General features: G+C 46.8%; 1 protein-coding gene across 6 annotated transcripts in view; it reads left to right on the forward strand.

The window, feature by feature from the left end:
* MTMR2 (myotubularin related protein 2) overlaps nucleotides 1-13,348 on the forward strand; it is a 58,267-nt gene extending 44,919 nt beyond the window's left edge. For all 6 annotated transcript variants that reach the window (XM_046942088.1, XM_015279951.4, XM_046942091.1 and 3 more), the window contains 8 exons: nucleotides 2,073-2,222; nucleotides 3,026-3,214; nucleotides 4,451-4,636; nucleotides 5,494-5,700; nucleotides 7,217-7,309; nucleotides 8,856-8,969; nucleotides 10,345-10,521; nucleotides 11,417-13,348. In XM_046942088.1, coding sequence (XP_046798044.1) covers nucleotides 2,073-2,222; nucleotides 3,026-3,214; nucleotides 4,451-4,636; nucleotides 5,494-5,700; nucleotides 7,217-7,309; nucleotides 8,856-8,969; nucleotides 10,345-10,521; nucleotides 11,417-11,578 — 1,278 coding nt within the window. In that variant the 3' untranslated portion in view covers nucleotides 11,579-13,348. The remainder of the gene's footprint in view (nucleotides 1-2,072; nucleotides 2,223-3,025; nucleotides 3,215-4,450; nucleotides 4,637-5,493; nucleotides 5,701-7,216; nucleotides 7,310-8,855; nucleotides 8,970-10,344; nucleotides 10,522-11,416) is intronic.
* Nucleotides 13,349-24,605: the final 11,257 nt, after the last annotated feature.

The following is a 24,605-nucleotide window of genomic DNA, read 5'->3' on the forward strand; positions in this document are numbered from 1 at the left end:
ATAACTTTGCAATATTCTTGGCAGTCTGAGCTACAGATGTACACCGGACCCTGGGAGAGGTGACTTTGAGCCACAATGGAGCAGAGATGAGAGAGGTTTGCAAGGCCAACCTGCCTTTTCCCAGACTATTCTTGGGCACAGTTCAGAGGCTGCTGCAAGCCAGGGATCGCCAGTAGGCTTACAACTTACCAGGAAACAGTGAAATGCATCTTATATGAGGAAATGCCAATGTGCTTTATATTGTGTTTAACTTTTCCTATTGATTCCAGCTGGAGAAAGTGCAAATCTGAAGCAACGTGAATAATTGCACCACATTGTAGCAAATGTCCTGGGAAGATGCAAGTTCAGCTCTCTTCCAGCCTACTTTGCTTTATTTCTGCTTGCTTCAAGTCCTTAGAGGAAGTCACAATCTGAATCCAAAGCCCTCTGTGGGTGGAGCTCTGATTCAGGACTTCACTGTGATTCAAAGGAAATGAAAACCTCAGTGACATGCGCCCTGTTTTCTTTCTTTGGGGATTGTCATGGATTTTGTTGGCCTGGGTTATTGCAGATGCAAGATTTCATTTGGCAGCGAAAGCAGCTGCAAGGCCTTGAGCTTTGGAGGTGCCAGTTCTGGACTAAGCAGCGTGTACTGAAGCCATTCTGCCTGGTGCTGTGAAGAAGATGCTTTACAGTGCTTAATCTTCTCAGCGGGTTTCAGTAGAAAGTACGGGATACATTGCAGCACAGTCACATACTCATTAGGATAGGATTGAGAACAGTTTTAGAATGGGACCAGGAGATCCCATCCTTCGTATGGACAGCAGGTGGGCCTGTGAGCATGCTGTACCCATCAGTAAGGTTGGGCTGTGTGCATACACAGTTTGTTTGTAGTTTCTGCAACGCTGGTTTCAGACAGCACCAAAACCATCTTCCTCTGAGTTTTTTGTGTATTCATGATCCTGGTGGTTTTGCTAATTGCTTGTAGTAGCATTTCCTTCCCAGGGTGTGCCCCAGGACCAGGGGTGGTTCATAAGCTGGGTGTGACCAGCTTTGGGCACAAGGTCTGTCTCCTCAGATTTCTAACGGTGACCTGTTCTGACAGTGTGACTCACTGCCCTGATGGGGAACTGGATGCAGTCTGTGTGGGTCAGCCGTAATGACTGCAGCTCGTCTGACTTGTGCTAGATTTGTCATTTATTTCCTGTGGGAGCCATGGCAGGGGAAACCAGTCACCCACCACCCTCCTTGAAGTGAAATACTGTTTATTAGAACAAAAGCATGTGTTGTTTTAAAAGCTGATCTCCCTCTAAAACTGACTGCCTAGCAGCCTGCTCATATGCAGAAAGGACCTGCAGTAGATCTGTATTCTCACAGCCTTCTCCACTGAGGCTCAGTGTCAGCACTCACCCTGCTGCAGCATGTGGCTGTTTAAATCTTTCCTTGCAGGCATTACAGTAGGAGCCATGCCATTTTGATCTGCTGCCTCTGCGCATTGGCCAAACTACGTCTGCACATTTTCAGGACCTTCCCTCTTGTGCTTCAGCTGTGAGCTGGTGGTTACTGTTATGGAAGGTGTTGAGTTGCTTCCTACCCAGGGCACACTGTGTTCAGTGGTGTGCCTGTGTATACTCTGTGACCTCTCCTCCATCCTGTCTGGTTGCTCTGCTTTCTATCTCCAGTTGCCACCCAGCCTATTTGAGTGCTGTCAGAGGAGTGGGTGCTATCAGTCACTGGTGCTGCCCTGCTCCTTGCTCACCTGTAAGCACCATCATGGAAGCAGAAGAGATGTTAAAGAAGCTCTTGGGAGACCACCTCATCTCTTGCTTCATCTGCAGCCTCTACAGTTCATTAACCCTGGATGAGCCAGCCTGCAGTCCTCTAATTTTCTTCTGTCTTCAATGACCTGAGCAACACATCTGCCTCTCCGGAAAGAGGCATGAAATGCAAGTTACCGAGTTAATGCGATCCTGGGGTCCAGCTCTAAATGCCCTTCATTAACCAAAGTTGCCTTGGATTTCAGCTCTTGGAATTTAGCTGTGGTGAAGCCTCAGAGCAACTTGTTTGCTAACCTGCTGTTGTTTCCTCTTCAGGGAATTCCCAATGAAAGCTGGAGGCTGAGCAAGATTAACGAGCGCTATGAGCTGTGTGATACATACCCTGCCATTCTAGCTGTGCCCGTAAACATTCCTGATGAAGAATTAAAGAGAGTGGCATCTTTCAGATCAAGAGGACGAATACCAGTGAGTGTGACAAAAGAAGCCACTTTGATGTGGTTTTGTTACATACCTTTGGGCCATAAATAATGCTACGATCGGGCTGAGTGGATTCCAGGGAGCAGATAAATGGTCAATGGATAATAAAAGTGACAGCAACATGTCTGAGGAGTTAGAAAACAGCATTATCTGCTGGAACTACTGTTGCGAAAGAGATGTAGACTAAACGAAAATGAGAAGATAAGATAGCTTAGCACAACCTAGACTGAATCTCAGTTCAGTTCCTGGGACACAAAGTAGCCCTATTTGGTTGTTTACTGTTGTCTGGCCTACTCTGACACTCGAGACAGAGGAATACTTAACAATATTCTTAGTGAAAATGTTTATTATAGCAAATTAAGACAGAAGACAGCAATATGATGGCTATTTCAGCAGCAACTGAAAATGTACTTTTACCTCTCATGCTTACAGAAAATTAAATCTGTTCCAAGAGTTCTTAACTTTGACATGCTGTAACATAAGGTAAGACATAGCCCAGTGACTGCAGACTGTGAAGGTGTTTTTGTGACTCACACAACGGTGAGAAAACAGTCAGACTTAATCCTATTCAATCACCTCTTGTTTGTTTCAACTTGGGGAATGTAACCAGAATGAATTAGTACAGAATGAATAAATACAGTACATTTGTTTCATTCAATCGTGACTTAATAAAATCCAGCCTTTTGGAGCCAGGTAGTATATGGGACATTCCTGGAACAAGCCATTACAGGTAAAACACTCTTCTAATGAATCCTTATTGTCCCTCATTTCTTTTTCATTTGTTTCTGAAGGTGTTGTCATGGATTCACCCAGAAAGTCAAGCAACGATTACTCGCTGTAGCCAGCCAATGGTGGGAGTAAGTGGCAAACGAAGCAAGGAAGATGAGAAGTACCTTCAAGCCATCATGGATTCTAATGCTCAGTCCCATAAAATCTTCATATTCGATGCAAGGCCTAGCGTGAATGCTGTAGCCAATAAGGTCAACTTTTTTGTTTCCTTTGTCAAGAGTTGGGAATCTAGCCATCCTGAACACACATCCCACCAACATTTCAGTTTATACCTGAGAATCACAAAGGGGTTTCCACTGAGAATACATACAGAGTGATCTGATTAACTAGTCAGACATCTGCACCTGCGCTAGTATCAGTAGATATCATAGAATCATTATCATAGAAACACAGAATGGCCTGGGTTTAAAAGGACCACAATGATCACTGAGTTTCAACCCCCCTGCTACGTGCAGGGTCGCCAACCACCAGACCAGGCTGCCCAGAGCCACATCCAGCCTGGCCTTGAATGCCTCCAGGGATGGGGCATCCACAACCTCCTTGGGCAACCTGTTCCAGTGTGACACGACCCTCTGTGTGAAAAAGTTCCTCCTACTATCTAACCTAAACCTCCCCTGTCTCAGTTTAAAACCATTCCCCCTTAATACATAACTTGAAATGAGATTAAAAGGGAGAAATCAAGGTGGCTGAAAGAGGAACAGGATACTGAGGTCAGTAGTATGTGACAGAGAGACTCGAGCATGCTGGATCTGATGCGTCACCATTTTTCAAACCATGTGATTAGAAATCTGCTTCCTCTGAGAGTATCAGAGCTCCTGTCCCCATTAAACCTGATGGGAGCAGGGAATGCTCATCTCATCTGAAAATAAGGCATTGTGATCTTTAATTTCAGAACATAACATAGTGTTCTCTAATGTCCAGGAATATCACTGTGTTATTCCTGCTATTGTGTCTCATGCCATCACTCTAAGCCCTGCTTTAATGGTAGAACTACTTTGCTGCACTGATTTTTTTTTTTAATCTGTCTTTCCCACTACTTAAGAAAGGCAATTAGTGTGTGGGATATACTCCTCTATAATAGTATGGTAAATTTGTAAATGACAGAATAGCGAATCTAATGAGCTAGCAGCTTGAATGAGGATAAATGATAATTACTGAGAAAAAGAAAGCTTGTAATGTGATATTATTCAGTGAAAATTATAGCATTCATTACTGTTGCAGGAAAGAGACACAAAATGTGTCCATGTATGTATTTGTTCTCAATTGTAAGATAAATCCAGTGCTTCAAATAGCATAGACACTGTGCTGTTTTGTCCGCTCATATTTGTTCATACAAACTATTGGAATAAATATCAAATACATTTTCTACATTTTCACTTAGTGATTTTTATGCTTTTTTTTTTCTTTTTTTCTTTTTTTTTCTTCAGGCTAAAGGAGGAGGCTATGAGAGTGAGGATGCCTATCAGAATGCAGAATTAGTGTTCCTGGACATCCACAACATTCACGTCATGAGAGAGTCACTGAGAAAACTCAAAGAAATTGTGTATCCCAATATTGAAGAGACTCACTGGCTGTCTAATTTAGAATCAACTCATTGGCTAGAGCATATCAAGGTATGCATGTCTGCATCCACTGGATGTAGCTGAGTCTGTACCACTCTGTCCATTGGGAAATGCCTCTAGAGCTAACTCCAGTGACAGATCCTCAAATAATAAGAAATTTAATTATTTAAGGTTAAAATTTAATAATTTCCAATTTAAAAGCAACAAAAATACAGTTTCTTGGGATGGGGAATTTAGAAGAGATGGCAAAGAATACCAGAGAGGGGGTGACAGAATACTGAAAGATGGTGTTTTGGAAGCAAACTGTATTCCTGGGTAACATGTAACCATGAAAGCACTCCTGAGAACGTGGAAGTCTGTTTCCAGCCTCTCAGCTCTGGGATCCTTGCCATCCAGGTGTTGATGCCTGGCCCAGACCAGCAGGTGTTGGGAGTTGATGCCTTCTCAGCCTTTCAGGAAGTGGAGCAGAATCAGAATGACTGGGGCAAAATGCTTCAGCTTGTACTAATGTTCATCTTCAAACTAAGCTTTCTGTCCTAAAAAATATACAGGTTACATTGTCTGTTAGTCAATACAGAAAGAACTCGTTCTGCTTCTCAGGCAATTGGAAGGCAGTTTTGAGACACACAATGCCCCTGGGCTGAAATCCTGACCTGTCCAAGGATGGCTGACCTTAATGCAGAAGCTTTTTTAGAGTGGTGTCTGCATTATCGTTTAGATGTGTCATCGTTACAAAAAATGTGTCCACCAATTTGCTGCCCTAGTTATAAAGAAGTTGGAACTGATTTACCATTCTCCTTGAGGCACATAGAGCCCTTGGTTTGTCCTATGTTGTCAGTAGCCGTTTGTCATGCATAGTTTCTGTTCCAAAGACATTTTTGTAACTTTTTTTTTTTTCCTTGTCCCAGCTCATTCTTGCTGGAGCCCTGCGGATTGCTGACAAGGTGGAGTCAGGGAAGACGTCTGTGGTTGTGCACTGCAGTGATGGCTGGGACCGGACAGCCCAGCTCACCTCTCTCTCTTTGCTGATGTTAGATGGCTACTACCGAACTATCAGGGGCTTTGAAGTGCTAGTGGAGAAGGAGTGGCTGAGCTTCGGACACAGATTTCAGCTGGTGAGCTACGAGCCCTTGGAAAGTGCTGAACAGAAAGCTTTTGTACACCTTGAAGGGATTTTCAAAGGAGTTTAGCCTTTTCTGTGAGAAGTCTCCTAGCTGAACTCACAGAAGAACGGTGAATGCTACCGCTCCTGTTTTCTGTCTATAATGGCTATCATCTCCTAACCTCCTTGCAGACAGCCTTGGTTAGATAGGAAGAACAGGTAGTATTTACCTTCTCAGCTCCCGTGCTAAGTCTTAAACTATCAGTGTGCTCTGGGTTCAGCATAAGCTGGAAATTGGCAAAGAGTGGGGTATTTTGTTTGTGTTTTCAGTTCAGTCCATTTTCTGAGGCCGCCTGGACATTGTCAACAAATGCCTTAGTACTGAAGAGGTTGGGGAATTTTGCAGTGGCCTTGAGCTCACATTTTCTTCGGGCACATTTTGCTTTTGGGGAAGCTTTTGGTGTTTAGGCAAAAGACCAGCAGTTTGAGATAGTGGATGTGTGCAGAGGGGCAGCTTTGCAAACCTGTGACTCGGCTGTTCGTTACGATTTGTATTGGGAGAACACTTCAGTAGCGTCCATTTGGTCTTTGTTCCTATGGTGTTTTGCTTGTAGCTGTTCTCTTGTGGTTGCTTAGTTTGGCAAAGGCTAGAACAAGGTTTGTTTACAGCAGATGCAATGATGGTAATTTGTGTAGTCAAATGTTGCTCCCCACCTCTGAAGAAGGTGTGATAACTGAGGCACTGTGTAATTAAGGTTCTGCTTCAGCAAAACCATTACCTGATGTATGAACTATGAGCATTTTTACTTCCCTGTCTGTACAAAGGAGATGCTGATACTGATTTCCTCTGCTGAGAGGACAACAGTGTTACAAGAAGAGGTAGCTCCTCCATGCTCTTGTTCTGTCTTCGTACAGAGCTTAGAGCTCATGGGTAATGTATACCGGTAATGTGCTGCATAGTAGTAAAGAATCATGCCTCACATTCTTATCCAGGGCCACACAGTGTGGTCAGGGCTGGAGGCCTACTTCTGGGGATACTTTCTTAATTGCATCTCTTGAGGTGGCAGGAGATGGGCTGAGTTAGTGTTTGTACAGTGCTTGGAAGCCGTGAGGTGTTGTGTGACGGTTATCACCACGTGCTGTGTCTGTAGGTAGTGTTTAGATCCAGCAAACTCTACTACTGAAGTAGTCAGGATGACAGCTGCAACTGAAGCAAAAAGCATTCTATTTTTTTTTTCCTCTGAACTTTAGCTATTAACTGAAATCGGTGCCAGCGTAGCATCTGGAGCCTCTACTCAAACAACTCGTTTTAATTTAACATGAAAATATCCCCATAAAAAAAATTCACTTCAAAGACTAAGGGAGTAGCTATCCTTTACTGCTTTACCCACTAATGTGGACAGAGCAAAATCAACATTCATTTGAACCTGTTTAGATCTGTTGGTGCAGTCTTGGATGACTGAGATGAGACCCCGGCAGCTTCCCCATGAAACTGTGCATCTCATGTTCTTTATCCTGCTCTGTTCCAGAGAGTTGGCCATGGAGATAAGAATCACGCAGATGCAGATCGCTCTCCTGTCTTCCTCCAGTTCATCGACTGCGTCTGGCAAATGACAAGACAGGTAAATTGCTGAGCAGCATGTCTGCAAGGCCACTGTACCACGAGGTGGCACAGGGTCTGGCCCCAGGAGTCATTTCTAAGCTGACCTACGCAGGCTCTCCTTCCTGGGCTTCTACTTTTGTTTTGTTGGACTGTGACAAGCTTCTTGTCTGTCTGAATTTAGCAGAGAACCTGAATGCACAGCTGTGCAGGAAGGCTGTGATGTAGTCTTGTGTCAGATTAGCTAGCCAGTGGGCACTGCTTACATGAATGCTGCTATAGTAAATGTGAGCTTGTGAGAAGCATACCACCCTGAAAAAGAAAGACAGCATCTTCATATTTACTGGGGTAAAGACAGACACCTCAGCCACCCTACTTAGCCCACTGTGTCTTCAGAAACATGAGTAACCTGAGCTACTAATTTAAGTTTCTGGCATTGTGGATGCAGACATTTGCTCATGCTGATCCTACAAACCTGCAGGGAAAACTTAAATTTGCTCTAGAGTGACTTTTTCTGAAAACTGATACATTGCTCCTCGTTGATACTTAAATTACAGAGCCAGGAACTGCTCCTCAGTTGAGATCAGGCCTGGCAGAAGCCCAGTTTAGAAGAGATCCCCAATGGCAAGTGGAGGTTTTCCCCACAGCTATGTGGGACCTGGGATTTCTTAATGTCTGCTGTGATCTCTGTACTGTATTTTAAAGTCAGGGTTAGCAGTGGTCAGGCAGCTTACTGAAAAAGATAGGCTCATCATGAACTATGATGGATGAAATGGGGAAAAAGATGCCACAATATATGAAGCTATACTGTATCCAAGCAGAGAAAGAGGGAGAATTTACCTTCCTCTAAAATCACTTCTATTCTGCTGTCCTTGGCATCCTGATGGTGAAGTGAGAACTGCAGCCAGTGCAGTCAGAGAAAAGTGTTTTCCAATGGAGGAAGGCCTCCTGCTGTCCTCTCCATCTTTGCAGTTTGCTGCATGTACTCCTTTTGCCCCTTTGTGGAGCTCCAGTTCTTCTCCCTGTCATGGATCTGTCTGTATTTGTACATCAGCAGCAACCACAGCCCCTATCTGTACATCTCCATTCATCCCACTGATCTGCATTGCATGGTGCCTCTCTGCTTTGCCCTCTGCAAAGCACTCTGTTGGGCACACGCATTATTTCCATTTGGCCCCAGGGAATTTCCATTCCTTTATGTTTTATTTCACATATGCTCCAGCCTTTTGTTTGCAGCGTGGTTGAATGGTCCATCACTGGGGGCAGGCACAGCAGAGCAAGCTTCAACTTGAAGCAGCACTGAGTGTGTGTAAACACAGCGGTCAGACCCTTCATGCCTCTAGCTTTTGCTCAGAATACCTCTCTGCACGTGTAAAGCAGCTTTCCAAGAGAGAAACTCTTGCTCCTGGGAGGAGCAGTTATGACCCCAAATATCCATCCAGCCACGGAACAGAGGCAAATGCTGTCTTAGAAATGAGAGACAAGCAAGCTCCTTACCACTGTGGGAGAAAGTTTATTTGCGACTGCTGTTCTAAAATCCCAACCCATTTTCTGGTTCTTCCTTGAAGTTTCCTACAGCATTTGAGTTCAACGAGTACTTCCTGATAACCATCTTGGACCACCTGTACAGCTGTTTATTTGGGACGTTCCTGTGCAGCAGTGAGCAGCAGAGAGTAAAGGAGGTAAGAGCTTCTCTCCAGGGTGAAGGCGTGGTACTGTGATTGCTTTAGCTGGCCAGATGGTGCTGGAGAAATTGCAGCTGGTGGTAGGTACTGCCAAGCCTCCATCTTAACAGCTGGGACACTCAGGGTCTTTTCCACTTTGTGTCTGCTGCTCTCTGTGGGGATGTTACATTTCAGAGCAATACCCTTCTGCACACACCCCCTCTTCAGTGAGTCCTTCAGCTACTTGCTGGTGGCTCAGCAGCTCCTCGTGTCTCCCAAGTAGTTGGAAATGCAGTTTTTCTTTGACCTTTAGTTTAACATAAACTTCTCTCTGGAAGCTGCTACCTTTTTGCCCTCCCTTTTCCTTTAGGTTTAAATTAATGAGTGCATTGTCATTCTGCACACATGGGTTACAAAAAGTAACAGGTCTCACTGTGCATTGTTGCTGTGCTTGCATTTTTCTGGGAGAGGACAGAGCTTCTAGTTGGAGAAAGGAACTTGCCTCTAGGCCCTTCCATCAGCCAGCTCTGCCCTGCATGCTGGTCTAGGTTTGTTTGAGACTGGTTCCGATTGGGTTGTGTATAGATGTGTACATTCAGATCCATTCAGCACTACCCTGCTCACCACCAACCTGGAGTCAGACCGAGTGACACTCATTCTCTCTCCTCCCTAAGAGTGAAGGGTGTTATCACTGAAACATTGCGGCCTGACATCCCAGAGGACAGTGTTGTGTTTGACAGCACGCTGGTTAAGAAATAAAATATAAAACAATTGCTGTAATACGGGATGATAGCATTATACTGAAATCAGTCCTTGTTTTTTGAGTCCACAGTGGCTGAGTTTGCAGAAAAGAAAACCTCCATGCTCTTTGTGATTCGTTGTTTTGTTTTGTCTTAAAGACTCAGTCTAGCAAAGTACTCAATCTAGAAAACTCTTCAACAGCCGTTTCACTGGGGCTATCCACGAGCCCAATTACTCCACTACATCAGGACTTCAGTCACATGGAGTTTTCTTTTTTCTCCCCCCCCCCCAACCTCCCCATTACTTGCTCCAGCAAGTCCTTCGGGACCACTTTAAAGAGGCAAAGTGTAACCAAAGCACTGGGAGCTCACATGCCAGTTCTGAGCTGTGTCCCCTTATGCTGATGGCAACTTTGGGGCCGTGCTGAGAGCACAGGGAGTTTCCATGCCAGGGTGCGTGTGTGCCTTCCTGCCTGCATCCATGTGCTTCAATTCCAATAACCACATCAAAAGAAGAATTCTTTTTAAGCTGCAAGAAGGCAACCAGATCTGTATTAATGACAGGCATATGTAATGCTGTTTAAGTACTCATAAAGCTTTGTAGATAAATGCTAGTATGGGAAATAAAACCTCCTCTACCCCTTCCATTACAGAGCCTTCCAAAAAAGACCGTGTCACTTTGGTCTTACATTAACAGCCAGCTGGAGGACTTCACTAACCCCTTGTACGTGAGCTACTCCAACCATGTCCTGTACCCCGTGGCCAGCATGCGGCACCTGGAGTTGTGGGTTGGCTACTACATCCGCTGGAACCCCAGGATGAAGCCGCAGGTACAGGCTTGTTGCAATCCCTTCCATGGATCCTGCCTTTCTTTCCCTCTGTGCCAGCACTAATACCGTTATTGTGGAGCTCGGGGCCTTTACAGCACAAGAAGCAATGCTCAGACTTAAGCTGCCACTGCTGAAATCTAAACACAAAAGCCAGAGTTAACACCCAAGCGAATGTAAAGAGCGGTGAGTACCGATGGTGGTTAGCTGGAGATCGCCACCTTGTGAAACTTGCAGGAGCTGAAGCTGCTCCCCAGTCTGTAAAATTTCCTGAGCAGCAGGAAAACATCATCTGGAGTGTTTCTTCTTCAGAAAAGAACCTGAGAACCTAAGACTTCTTTGGGTGTAGGACTCTAAATCTGAGCTCTGGGGCTGCAAGTAGATTCCTGGCAGTAAAAACCTGCTGCTTACTTTGGTTGCCTAAAGCCCAGGGGTGCAACCCTTGTTTATGGCCTTGAAATTTTACAGCAGGGGGACTGGCTTGCCCAAGGCAGATACCTGAGACAAGCAGCCTGAATATGGCCCTAAATGCTTCAGTCACTTTTATGTAGGAAGGGATAGAAATTCTCAGACAGTCTAAGTGTAGTTAGCAGTGTTTTGCAGATCTGGAGCATTAGACACAGGAACCCAACAAATGCTTCTCAGTACTGTTGAACATACACTGCTCTTTTCCTCAAAGTTCTGAAATTAAGGCCAGGCTGAGGTGCCAAGGCTGGCATCTCCCAGAAGCAGCACTGATGAGAGCTCTGTCATCTATCAAGATACACGCTAGGTTTTGTTCAGCCACTGTTACCCTACATGTGTTGGGTAAAGTACAAGCGCAAGATTGGTGGCACCACGGTGCGGTTCAGGCTTGCACGCTTGCCTTGCAGCACTCAGCTCCAGGTTTTTCTTGCAGGAGCCTGTCCACAACCGCTACAAGGAGCTCCTTGCCAAGCGGGCCGAGCTGCAGAAGAAAGTGGAGGAACTGCAGAGAGAAATCACCAACCGCTCCACCTCGTCCTCAGAGAGAGCTGGCTCTCCCGCGCAGTGCGTCACTCCCGTACAGACAGTGGTATGATGGGACTGGTTTGCAGAGTACCTTCCCAGGACCACCAGGACTTCTTTCCTGGAACTCTCTGGATTTCCTTTGCAGTGTCGGGGGGATGCCAACCTATTTATTTATTTCTCTCCAGGGTAATTTATTAGTACTGTATCACTAACGGAAGCTTAAGCAAAAACAAACATAGCCCCCTATGCAATTAACCTTCTCAGTGGCTGGATTATAACACAAGCCAATTGCACTTGCCACCTAAGAGAAACCTAGAGCTCTTTCCTTGTTCACTTACATGTTGGAAATCACCTTGCTATACAAAAGGGACTGGGTGCTAGACCAAAGTACTATATAGGAAAAACGTTGCCTCGGGAGTTTGAGAAGGCTCCCCTTTGCTAAAACAAGTATAGAATGTCACTGTGTGAAGTCATGCAACTGCAGTATTAACATATGCTTAGCAGCGTGAGAATGTTTGCCAGCAAACCAAGGGAGGTAGCACTAGAATCCAAAATGTATCACCGTTCTCACTTTTACTGGATTTTGGGAAGCCATGTAAAATGATGCCTTATATAAGAAGGGCATCTTCTACCACTGCCACATGGTGGTAGAGGAGCAACTTACATGACTTAACTTTATAGGACAATGTTTACTTCCATCTGTGCAACTTTAGATTTTTGCTTATGGTTTACAGTGAGTGTGCCAGGATGTAAATTAAGCACCTTTATTTCTGAAGGAGGGAGCAGAGCATGGCTCCCCCTGGGCTTCCTGCAGCTCTTCTGTTCTCCAGTGCCTCATCCACATCAGGAGAAAGGTAGTGGAATGCCAAGGGATGCATGTAAACTGCTAGGATCAGTCATTTCATTTTGCTTGGGTAAGCATTACTTGTGATTTTAATGCTTCTGTGCAGGACCATAGCAGTGTATTTAAGGTATTTCAGCTTTCTGCTCACTAATGGAAGCAGCTGTAACAACCAAAGAAGCCTGTCTGCCTGCATCACAACTGGTACTTAATATTCCAGTAGACTGAAAAGCAGAGTGGTTTCTGAGCCTGAGCTTTTAAGTCTTTTTTTTCCCCTCATAGCATACTTCAAGAATTAGGGTCATCTGACTAAACATAAATTCAATTTTAATACAAACTTTTATTGTAGATTTTATTGTAGAAGTAGATAAATATTCACTGAAACCATGACTGCTGCAGTGCTTGTCAAACACATAAGTAAGAGGCTGTAGGTGGCAGGGCTTCGAGTGAAGTTGTGTATCTGCAAGGAGCTTTGCTCCAGGCTGCTTCTCATCTCTGTACTGAGATCATGGCTTGGTCTGGGCTCCAGCATTGTTTTTGTACAATAGGAGCCATACCGCGGGCACCTGCTTAATATACATATCATGCTTTTTCTCTCAGCCTTTCTCCCAAGACAGAGAAATACTTCTTTGAGAGGATGTAAGAGTGGACTAATTTACCCAAATTCTTTCAGAATCCTCCCATTGGTTCAGAGGGAGGAATCATTTCCAGCTGCAATCTATTTGTATGATTAACAGGCTGTAGCTCAGTGCTGCATTTGTTACAGGGAGCCTGAAAGTTCATATCTCACTAGTGCAAAGAATCCACTCAAAATAACTTTTGAAAGACTTAAATTTGCTTTAATGTTGAAGGGCAGATTTACTCTGTTAAGTACAATCATTGTTTAAGATGGGTCATTGCGTTATTCTGTATTAGCAAACTGACCACGTGTGTATATTTTGTTTGGTTTTTTTGAATTAAGGCTGGTTGGTTTAACACTAATAAAAAAAGATAAATGGATGAAGTTTTTTCCTGTGCTCATGTTTTCTACTATGTGGTTATCAAAGCCAAAGCAGTTGTACACACATAATAAAACAGCACCGAATTTTGGATTTGACATGCTAAACTTGTTCGTTTCTACTCGTGCAGGTGGACTTGCAAGATGCTGTTGTCTGAACTCTGAAATTCACAATGATAGCAAAGCAGATTACCTTTGGACAGCTATACCTGTATAGGATGACAAATAGTATTTAGCTTCACAGTATTACAAAAATACTTTTACAGTGAAAAATAACCAATTTCTGCAATTTACAGTGCTTTAGTACAGTCACTTCTGTGAGAAAGGAACATTCACATTTTTCTTTGTAACACAAGCAAAACCCAGCTCCACTGAGATGACTTGGAATCAGCAATTCAATGCATGCTCTGTGACACTCAATTCTAGTAGAAATAATTCTACCTTGGGCACTTCACTTGGAAGTCAATCAACCTAAGTCCTCATCTGTGTTTTTCCAGTTCATCTAAGACAGCCTGATGTAATTCTGACATTAACTTTCCTTTGAGCAAGCTAATCTCCATCATTTCCAAGCAAAATCAGTGATGCTAGTTTCAGCCACTGATTGTCAGGACCCTTGAGGATGAGTTGATGTCCAAGTGGTTGCTCCACCTACACAAAGCACATGTACCCAGTTCAATGGAGCTGGGTCACTCCAGGTGTGGTAGGCATCTTCCAACTTCTCATAGCTAAAACCTCCTGTATCTCAAATCATAGAATGGCCTGTGTTTAAAAGGACCACGATGATCACTGAGTTTCAACTCCCCTGCTATGTGCAGGGTCACCAACCACCAGACCAGGCTGCCCAGAGCCACATCCAGCCTGGCCTTGAATGCCTCCAGGGATGGGGCATCCACAGCCTCCTTGGGCAACCTGTTCCAGTGCGTCACCACCCTGTGTGAAGAACTTCCTCCTAATATCCAACCTAAACCTCCCCTATCTCAGTTTAAAACCATTCCCCCTTGTCCTATCACTATCTGCCCTTATAAACAGCCATTCCCCATCCTGTTTATACACTCCCTTCAAGTACTGGAAGGCCACAATGAAGTCTCCCCGGAATCTTCTCTTTTTCAGGCTAAACAAGCCCGGTTCCCTCAACCTTTCCTCATAGGAGAGGTGCTCCAGCCCTCTGATCATCTTAGTGGCCCTCCTCTGAACACCTTCCAGGAGTTCTGCATCTTTCTTGTACTGGGGGCCCCAGGCCTGGACGCAGTACTCCAGATGGGGCCTCACAAGAGCTGAGCAGAGGGGCACAATCACCTCCCTCTCCCTGCTGGCCACCCCTTTTTTTTTTTAAGGCAGCCCAGAACACAGTTGCCCTTCTGGGCTGCAAGCACACACTGCTGTCTCATGTCCAGCTTCTGATCTACCAGGACCCCCAGTAAGGCCAAGTGCAGGGTGCTGCACTTGGGTCCAGGAAATTCCAGGTATTTATACAGACTGGGGGAAGATCTCCTTGAGAGCAGCCCTTATTGAACCTCATTAGGTTTTCATGGGCCCACTTCTCCAGCCTGTCCACATCCCTCTGGATGGCTTCCCTTCCTTCCAACATATCAACTGCACCACTCAGCTTGGTGTTGTCCACAAACTTGCTGAGGGTGCACTCGATGCCATCATCTATGTCATTGATGAAGATAAGATGTTGAAGAGCAGCGGTCCCAAGACCAACCCCTGAGGGACACCGCTTGTGACCGGCCTCCACCCTGACACAGACCCATTGATCACAACCCTTTGGCTGCATCCAGCCAGCCAATTCCTAATCCACTGAACAGTCCATCCATCAAATCCACACTTCTGCAATTTAGAGAGAAGAATGTGGTGAGGGACCATATCAAAGGCCTTGCAGAAGCCCAGGTAGATGACATCCACTGCCCTTCTCCCATCTACCGAAGCCGTCACTCCATCATAGAAGGCCACCAGATTGGTCAGGCACAATCTGCCCTTGGTAAAGCCAAGCTGGCTGTCTCAAATCACCTCTTTATCTCATATGTGCCTTAACATAGCTTCTAGGAGGATCTGCTCCGTGATCTTTCCAGGCACAGAGGTGAGGCTCATTGGCCTGTAGTTCCCCATATCCTCCTTTCTCCCTTTCATAAAAATGGGAGTGATGTTTCCCTTTTTCCAGTCACTGGGGACTTCACCGGACAGCCATGATTTACAAATACGATGGAGAGCAGCTCGGCAACCACATCAGCCATCTCTTTCAGAACCCTAAGATGGATATCATCCTGCCCCATGGACTTGCACACATTCAATATCACGAGAAGGACTCAGACTTGTTCCACTGTTACAGTGGGACAGAAACCACTCCCCACACCCTCACCTAGAGGCTCGTGGTGCTGGCAGACATGGGAAGCCTGACCACCTGTGAAGACTGAGGCAAGGCACTCATTGAATACCTCAGCTTTTTCTATGTCTGAGGAAGCCAGCTCCCCACTGCCTTTCAGAGGGGGGACACTCTCCTTGGCCTGCCTCTTCCTGCCTATGTACTGTAGAACACCTTCTTATCTTTCACATCCCTTGCCAAGTTCAGCTCCATCTGCGCCTTGGCGTTCCTAATCCTGTCTCTACACACACAGACAACAGCCCTGTATTCCTCCCAAGATACACAACCCTGCTTCCACTTGCTGTATATTTCCCTCTTTTCTCTCAGTTTAAGCTACAGATCCTTGCACAACCATGACAGTCGCCTGCCTCCCCGCTCAACTTCTGCTGGGGGATGGAGAGCCATTGAACTCTCAGAAGGGTGTCCTTAAAAAGCTGCCAGTTCTGTTCTGTACCCATGCCCTTAAGGACGGTTTCCCAGGGGATCCCACTCAGCAGTTCCTTCAGCAGCCAGAAGTTTGCTCTCCTAAAGCACAGGGTCCTAGCTCTGCTTTGCACCAGGCCCACATTCTTCAATATCACAAACTCCACCAAGGCATGGTCACTACAGCCCTGGCTGCCTCCAATCTTAGCCTCCCTAATGCTCTCCTCTTCATTAGTGAGCACCAGGTCCAGTAAGGCTTCAACCTTGGGTTGGTCTATCTGTTACCTGGACCAGGAAGTTGTCCTCGACATACTCCAGGAATCTCCTGGATTGTCTGCCACCCGCCATGCCACCATCCCAGCAGGTATCTGGGTGGTTGAAATCCCCCATCAGGACAAGAGCCCGCAAGCACGACACCTCCTGCAGCTGAAGCAAGGCCTCATCAACAGGCTCCCCCTGATCAGGTGGCCTGTAGCAGACCCCAACCACTAGATGCCCTTCACTGAACCAATCCTTGATTTTTACCTACAAGCTCTCGACCTGATCCTGGCTGTTCTCAGACACAGCTCTTCACAATCTATCCACTTCCTAACATAGAGGGCAATTTCACCACCCCTCCTACCCCATCTATCCCTTCTGAAAAGCCTGTAATCCTCAGAGTATTCCCATCATGGGATTCATCCCACCATGTTTCTATGAGCTAATTGCTATCACACTTTCCCAATTGCACCACAGTTTCTAGCTCCTCCTGTTTATTTCCCATGCTGCACGCATTGGTATAGAAGCACTTCAACTTGGCTACTGGCTTCATTGCCTTCTCAGAGGAGCCCTCCCTAATACCTCCAGGACAAGTCTGGGGGTTTCCTCTTACTGCCTCCCAGGATGCCAGCATTCCCACGCTCTTCTTTGTCACTCAGTACACCCCCTTCCCCATCATATCTAGTTTAAAGCCCTGCTAACCAGCCCAGACAGCTTGTTCCCAAGGATATTTGTGGCCCTTCTAGTCAGTCGGCTCCCATCCACCATCAGCATTCCCTCTTTCTCAAGGCTGCATCCCAAGCCATAGTACCCAAAGCCCTGAGTGCAACACCATTTGCAAAGCTAATCATTCAGTGTGTCCACCCTCCTCCTTTTGTGTGTATCCAGTCACCAACTGAGAGGACAGAGAGAACACAACTCGCACTCCTGATCCCTTCAGAAGTCTTCCCAGAGCCCTGCAGTCCCTTTTGATCGCCTGAGAACTTATTTTGCCTACCTCTTCATTTCCAATGTGGAAAACCAGTAATGGATAATAATTGAGGGCTTAACCAGGAGAGCAATGTTCCTAGCAACATCTCTCACCCAGGCTCCAGGCAGCACACCTCCCTGTGGGATGGGTCCAAGCGGCATATCGGGCCCTCGGTTCCCCTCAGAAGGGAGTCCCCTATGATGACAGCCCTTCTTTTTTTCCTGACTGACATAGCAATACAGGGAGCAGACTGACTCGCCCAGGGCAACCTCTCCTGCATGGATGGACTTTCACCAACATCCACATTCCCCAGTCCCTCCAGCTCCAGAGCCTCATACCTGTTACATAAGGGCACCTGGAAAGTGGGACAGGCTGAGGGGCAGTCCACTTGTTGCCCAGAACAGGGACTTGTTTCCATCCCTTGCTGTCTTTGAGGTCACCCCCTCCCAACTGATTGTGAGAGGTCAGATGATCCCCCACTGCCTGAAGAGCATCTCCCCCACACCCTTCCTGTAGGGATGGCAGAGTGCGACTCCACCAATTCATCCCTCCTCAACATCCTGGATGCTCCTCAGCCTTTCTACTTTCTCCTTTAGCTCTACCACCAGGCTGAGCAGATCACCCACCTGCTCACACTGCACACAGGTGGCATCCCTGCTGCCCTCCTGTAGCAGTGGCAGGGCCAGGCATTCTCTGCAGTCTGAGTCCTGAACTGCAGCATGGACTTACATACTTTCAGTCTGAGTCTCCACATTCCTTTTAGCAACAGGATCATTAAGCAAACATAGAATCATTAAGGTTGGAAAAGACCTCTAAGATCACCTCGTCCAGCTGTCAGCCTGTTCCCACCATGCCCACACACCACATCCCTCAGTGCTACATCTCCATGGTTCCTGCACACCTCCAGGGACGGTGACTACACGACCTCCCCGGGCAGCCTGTGCCACTGCCTCACCACTACTGTTGAGAAGAAATCTTTCCTCATACCCAACCTGAACCTCCCTCAGCACAACTTGAGGCCATCACCTCTTGTCCTATTCCTGTTACCTGAGAGAAGAGGCCAACCCCCACCTCACCACAGCCTCCTGCTGTCAGGCAGTTGTAGACAGTGATAAGGTCTCCCTTGATCCTCCTACAGAGGAAATAATCTCAGTGAAGTTGGAGACCTCACCTACAAATGGATGCACTGCATGGGACCTCCCAAGTGCCAGCAAAGGCTCTCCAAATCCTTACTGCAACTGGGGCTCCCCAGCAACTGTGGATCTGGATGATGGTAAAGTATTATGTGATGTATCTTAATCACTATCCTCATGTAGTAATGTATAGACACCTTGCTCTATATTATTCTTGCTGCATAATTTCACTTATCTTATTGCTTTAAATTTAAATAAACACACTTCTTCAGCTTTCTGTCCGTGACCTTTGTGCTGTCTCCTTCCACTGGCAAAACACACACAACCTTCTCTTCTCCAGGCTGAGAAGCCCCAGGTCTTTCAGCCTTTCCTCACAGGGGAGCTGCTCCAGCCCCCTCATAATCTTTGTTGCCCTCTGCTGGACTCTCTAGGAGTTTCCTTTAAGCTGAGGAACCCAGAATTGTACACAGTACTCCAAATGTAGCTTCACCAAGGCAGAGTAGAGGGGGAGAAACACATCCCTCAACCAGCTGGCCACACTTTTTAAATGTGTCCATATGCCTCTGTATATCCTAACAACAACTTTGTATTCCTCTTGAGTTGTCTGCCTATTCTTCCAAAGTTGGTAAACTCTTTAATTCCCCCCTTTAAGTCCCAGCAAATCTCCCTGTTCAGCCAGGTCAGTCTTCTCCCCCACAGCAGCACACAGGGGCAGCCTGCTCCTGCACCTTTAAGATTCCCTTCTTGAGCAATATCCAGCCTTCCTTGATCCCTCTGACCTTCAGGACCGACTCTCAAGGAAATCCCAACCAATGTTCTAAACTCTGTTACTCCATGGTTGCTACTTTCAAGAGGACTTCCAACCACCTCTCTCTCCAGCCCTTCCTGGTTTGTGAACAGCAGTTCTAACTGGGCACATCCCCAGTAGTCTCTCTTATCAGCTGTGTCAGGTACTTATCATTTTCCACACACTCCAGGAACCTCCCAGACTTTTCTCTCTGCTGTATTTTATTTCCAGGAAATATTGGGTAAGTTGAACTCCCCCACAAGAACAAGGGCTAGAGACAATTTGACTTTTGCCAGTTGCTTGTAGAATGTTTCACCAGTCTCTTCATACTGGTTGGGTGGTCTATAACAGACTCCAGGATGTCAGCTTCATCAACCTTCCCCTGATCCCTACCCATAAGGACTTGACAGTTACCAGCATTGAGCTCTACAAAATCAAAACATTCTCCAACATAGAGAGCCATCCCACTGCCGCACCTTCCTTGCCTATCCCATCTGAAGAGGTTATAGCCATCCATTGCAGCACTCCAGTCATGAGAATGATCCCACCATATTTCGGTGATGGTGATTAAGTCAAAGAATCATAGAATCATTAAGGTTGGAAAAGATCTAAGATCATCTGGTCAAACCATCCAACTACCACCAATACTGCCCACTAAATCATGTCCCTCAGTGCCACATCTGCACATTTCCTGAACACATCCAGGTATGGTGACTCCACCTCCACCCCAGGCAGCCCACCATTCCTGTGCCTGACCACTCTTTCAGAGAAACCATTTTTCATTTTTCCTAATACCCAACCTGAACCTCCCCTGGAGCAACTTGAGCTGCCTAACTTGTCCTGTCACTGTTACTTGGGAGAAGAGACTGATCCCCACCTCACCACAGCCTTATTTCAGGGAGTTACAGAATCATAGAAACACCAAGGTTGGAAAAGACCTCCAAGATCATCCAGTCCAACCATCCAACTACCACCAATATTTCCCCACTAAACCATGTCCCTCAGTACAACTTCTAAATGGTTGTTGCGTACCTCCAGAGATAGTGACTCCAACAATTCACTGGGCAGCCCATTCCAGAACCTGACCACTTTTTTAGAAAAATAATAATAGAATCACAAAGGTTGGAAAAGACCCACAGGATCATCCAGTCCAACCATTCACCCATCACCAATGGTTCTCACTAAACCATGTCCCTCAACACAATGTCCAAACCTTCCTTGAACACCTCCAGGCTCGGTGACTCCACCACCTCTCTGGGCAGCCCATTCCAGTGCCTGACCACCCTTTCAGAGAAGTAGTATTTCCTAACATCCAGCCTGAATCTTCCCTGGTGCAGCTTGAAGCCATTCCCTCTAGTCCTATCACTAGTCACACGAGAGAATAGGCTGACTTCCAGCTCACTACAACCTCCCTTCAGGTAGTTATAGAGAGCAATAACGTCTCCTCTGAGCCTCCTTCTTCTCCAGACTGAACAATCTCAGCTCCTTCAGCCGCTCCTCATAAGGCCTGTGCTCCAGACCCCTCACCAGCTTTGTTGCCCTCCTCTGGACACGCTCCAGGGCCTCGATGTCTTTCTTACAGTGAGGGGCCCAAAACTGGACACAGTACTCCAGGTGCGGCCTCACCAGTGCTGAATACAGGCGGATAATTACTTCCCTGTTCCTGCTGACCACACTGTTTCTGATACAAGCCAGAATGCCATCGGCCTTCTTGGCCACCTGGGCACACTGCTGGCTCATGTTCAGTCTAGCGTCAATCAACACCCCCAGGTCCATTTTCTCTACACAGTCTTCCAGCCACTCTGCCCTAAGCCTGTAGCATTGCCTGGGGTTATTGCAGCCAAAGTGCAGGACACAGCATTTGGTCTTGTTGAATCCCATCCCATTGGCTTCAGCCCAGCTATCCAGCCTATCCAGATCCCTCTGTAAGGCCTCGCTACCCTCAGGCAGATCAACACTTCCAGCCAACTTGGTGTCATCTGCAAACTTAATGAGGGTGCACTCAATATCCTCAAGCAGGTCATCAATAAAGATATTAAAGAGGACAGGCCCCAGCACTGACCCCCAGGGAACACCACTCATGACCGGTTCCCAGCTGGATTTAACTCCATTCACCACCACTCTCTGGGCCCGGCCCTCCAGCCAGTTCCTTACCCAGCCAAGAGTGTATCTGTCCAAGCCACAGACTGCCAGCTTCTGCAGAATACTGTGGAAGACCATGTCAAAGGCTTTGCTGAAGTCTAGGTAGACTACATCAACAGCCTTTCCCTCATCCACCAGACGGGTCACTAGATCATAGAAGATCAGGTTGGTCAAGCAGGACCTGCCCTTCGTGCACCCATGCTGGCTAGGCCTGATCCCCCAGTTGTACTGCACACTGCATGATCTCCCTCAAGACAATCTGCTCCATAATCTTCCCCAGCACTGAGGTCAGGCTAACAGACCTGTAGTTCCCCAGATCCTCCCTGCAGCCCTTCTTGTAGATGGGAGTCACATTGGCAAGCCTCCAGTCTTCTGGGACCTCACCCCTCAACAAGGAGCACTGATAGATGATGGAAAGTGGCTCGGCTATCACCTCTGCCAGTTCCCTCAGCACTCTTGGGTGAATCTCATCCAGTCCCATTTACTTGTGGCAGTCCAGTTGGAGTAGCAGGTCTCTGACTGTTTCCTCCTGAATTGTGGGGGATTTAGTCTGCTCCCCAGCCAAGGCTGCCAGGTCAGAGAGTGGAGAAACCTGAGGATAACCGGTCTGTCTTTTAAAGACAGATGTAAAGAAGGCATTCAGAACGTCTGCCTTTTCCTTATCCTCAGTGGTCACACTCCCAGCCTCATTCAGTAGAGAATGGAGATTCTCCCTGGTCCTCCTCTTACTGCTGATATACTTGTAAAAGAGTTTCTTGTTCCTTTTTACCCCAGCAGCCAGGTTGAGTTCAAGCTGGGTTTTTGCCTTTCTGATTTTCTCCCTGCACATCTTAACAACTTCTTTGTATTCTTTGAGTTGCCCGTCCCTTCTTCCACAGGAGGTAGATTCTCTTTTTCTCCTGGAACCTCAAGAATAGCTCCCTGTTCAGCCACACCAGTCTTCTTCCGCGCCGGCTCATTTTGCAGCTCAGGGGGACAGCCTGCTCCTGTGCCTTTAAGACTTCCTTCTTGAAGACCAACCAGCCATCTTGGACCCCTTTACTCTCTTAAGACTGAATCCCAGCGGACTCCCCCTACTAGTCTTCTGAACAATTCAAAGTCTGCCCTTCAGAAGTCCAAGGTAGCAGTTTTGCTGTTCCCCCTCCTGACTCCACCAAGAATCGAGAACTCTACCATGTCGTGGTCACTCTGTCCAAGACAGCCCCGACCTCCACATCTCCCACCAGACCTTCCCTGTGAAAAGCAGGTCTAGTGGGGCAACTCCTGTCATAGGCTCTCTCACCAGCTGCATCAAGAAGTTATCCCCCATATACTCCAGAAACCACCTAGACTGCTTCTTCTGTGCTATGTTGTATTCCCAGCATATGTTGGAGAAGTTGAAGTCCCCCATGAGGACAAGGGCTGGTGATCGTGCAGTTCCTGCCAGTTGCTCATAGAACACCTCATCTGTCTCTTCATCCTAGTTCGGTGGTCTATAACAGACACCCACCAGGATGTCTGCCTTGTCAGCTCTTCCCCAATCTTTACCCATATGGATTCAACCTTATCATCCCGTCATAAGTTCAGTGACATCAAAGCACTCTCTAACATAGAGAGCCACACCACCACCCCTTCTTCCTTGCCTATCCTTCCTGAAGAGTTTGTAGCCATCCATTGCAGCACTCCAGTCATGGGAGCAGTCCCACCATGTTTCTGTAATGGCAACTAGGTCATAGCTTGCCTGCCACACAACAGCTTCCAATTCTTCTTGTTTGTTGCCTATGCTGTGTGCATTGGTATAGACACATTTTAGCTGAGTCCCTCACCTCACCCCTAATCCCATTACCGCTCCCCCAGGCTCATCTCTAGCAGGCCTGGTTTTATCCCCTTCCTCCTTCCTATCTAGTTTAAAGACCTATCTACAAGTCCTGCCAGCTCCTGGGCAAGGATCCATTTCCCCACTTTTCCTAATATCCAACATGAACCCCTCCCCCCACCCCCAGCGCAACCCAAGGCCATTCCCTCTGGTCCTACCACTAGTTACGTGAAAGAGGCCAACCCCCACCTTGCCACAGTCTCCTTTCAGGAAGTTGTAGAGAGTGATAAGGTCTCCCCTGAGCCTTCTCTTCTCAGGAGGAAACAATCCCAGTTCCTTCAGCCATTCCCCATAAGACTTGTGCTCCAGATTCTTCGCGGCTCTTCTCTGGACACACTCCAGGGCCTCAATGTCTTTATTGTAGTGAGGGACCCAAATCTAAACACAGCACTGAGATGCAGCCTAATCAGAGCTCAGTACAGAGGGATGATCACCTCTCTGCTCCTGCTGGCTGCACTGTTTCTGATACAAGCAAAGACGCCACAGGCCTTCTTGGCCAGCTGGGCACACTGCTGGCTTGTGTTCAGCTGAGTGCTGACCAACAACTTCACTTTCTCCACGCAGCTTTCCAGCCACTCCATCCCAGGCCCATAGCATCGCATAGGTTTGTTGTGATCAAAATACAGTTCCCAACCCAGGGTCTTGTTGCACTTCATCTCACTGTCCTCAGCCCAGCGATACAGCAAGTCATAGTTCTCCTGCTCCACAACAGCTTCAAGTCCCTCCTGTCTGCTGCCCATGCTGTATATAGTGGTGTGGACACACTTCAGCTGGGCTATCAGTCTCACTCTGAACTCTGACATGCTGCCCCTAAATCTTATCTCCCTTCCCCTTAGCTAAGAAGTTCCTTCAAACTTAGTTGAAAACCCTCTTCATCAAGGAGCCCTGCCAACTCCTGGGCTAGAATCCTCTTCCCCCTTTGAGACATCAGTCACCAGTAGGCCTTGTGCCGTATAAACTGCCCCCATGATCAAAGAAAAAAATCCACTGATGGCACAAACCTCTTAGACACATGCTGATTAGTTGAGCTTTCCTGTTCTTATCATCTTTCCTTGCTACTGAAGGGATCAAGGAAGACACCACCTGAGCTCCCACTCCTTCAGCTAGTTTTCCTAACACCCTGAAATCTCTTGAAAGCCCTCAGGCTTCTCTCTGCAACATCACTGCTGACTTGAACAACTAAAAGCTGATCCTTGCATTATTACCTCACAAGACCAGGGAGCTTCCATGTGGCCTTCCCCATGGGGAGGGTCCAATCAGCATATTAGGCCCTTTGTACCTCTCAGAAGGGAGTTGCCTATGACAGTTACCCTTCTCTTGTTCCCACAA

Source organism: Gallus gallus, chromosome 1, assembly GCF_016699485.2.
Source record: "Gallus gallus isolate bGalGal1 chromosome 1, bGalGal1.mat.broiler.GRCg7b, whole genome shotgun sequence".
Classification (NCBI taxonomy): Eukaryota; Metazoa; Chordata; class Aves; order Galliformes; family Phasianidae; genus Gallus; species Gallus gallus.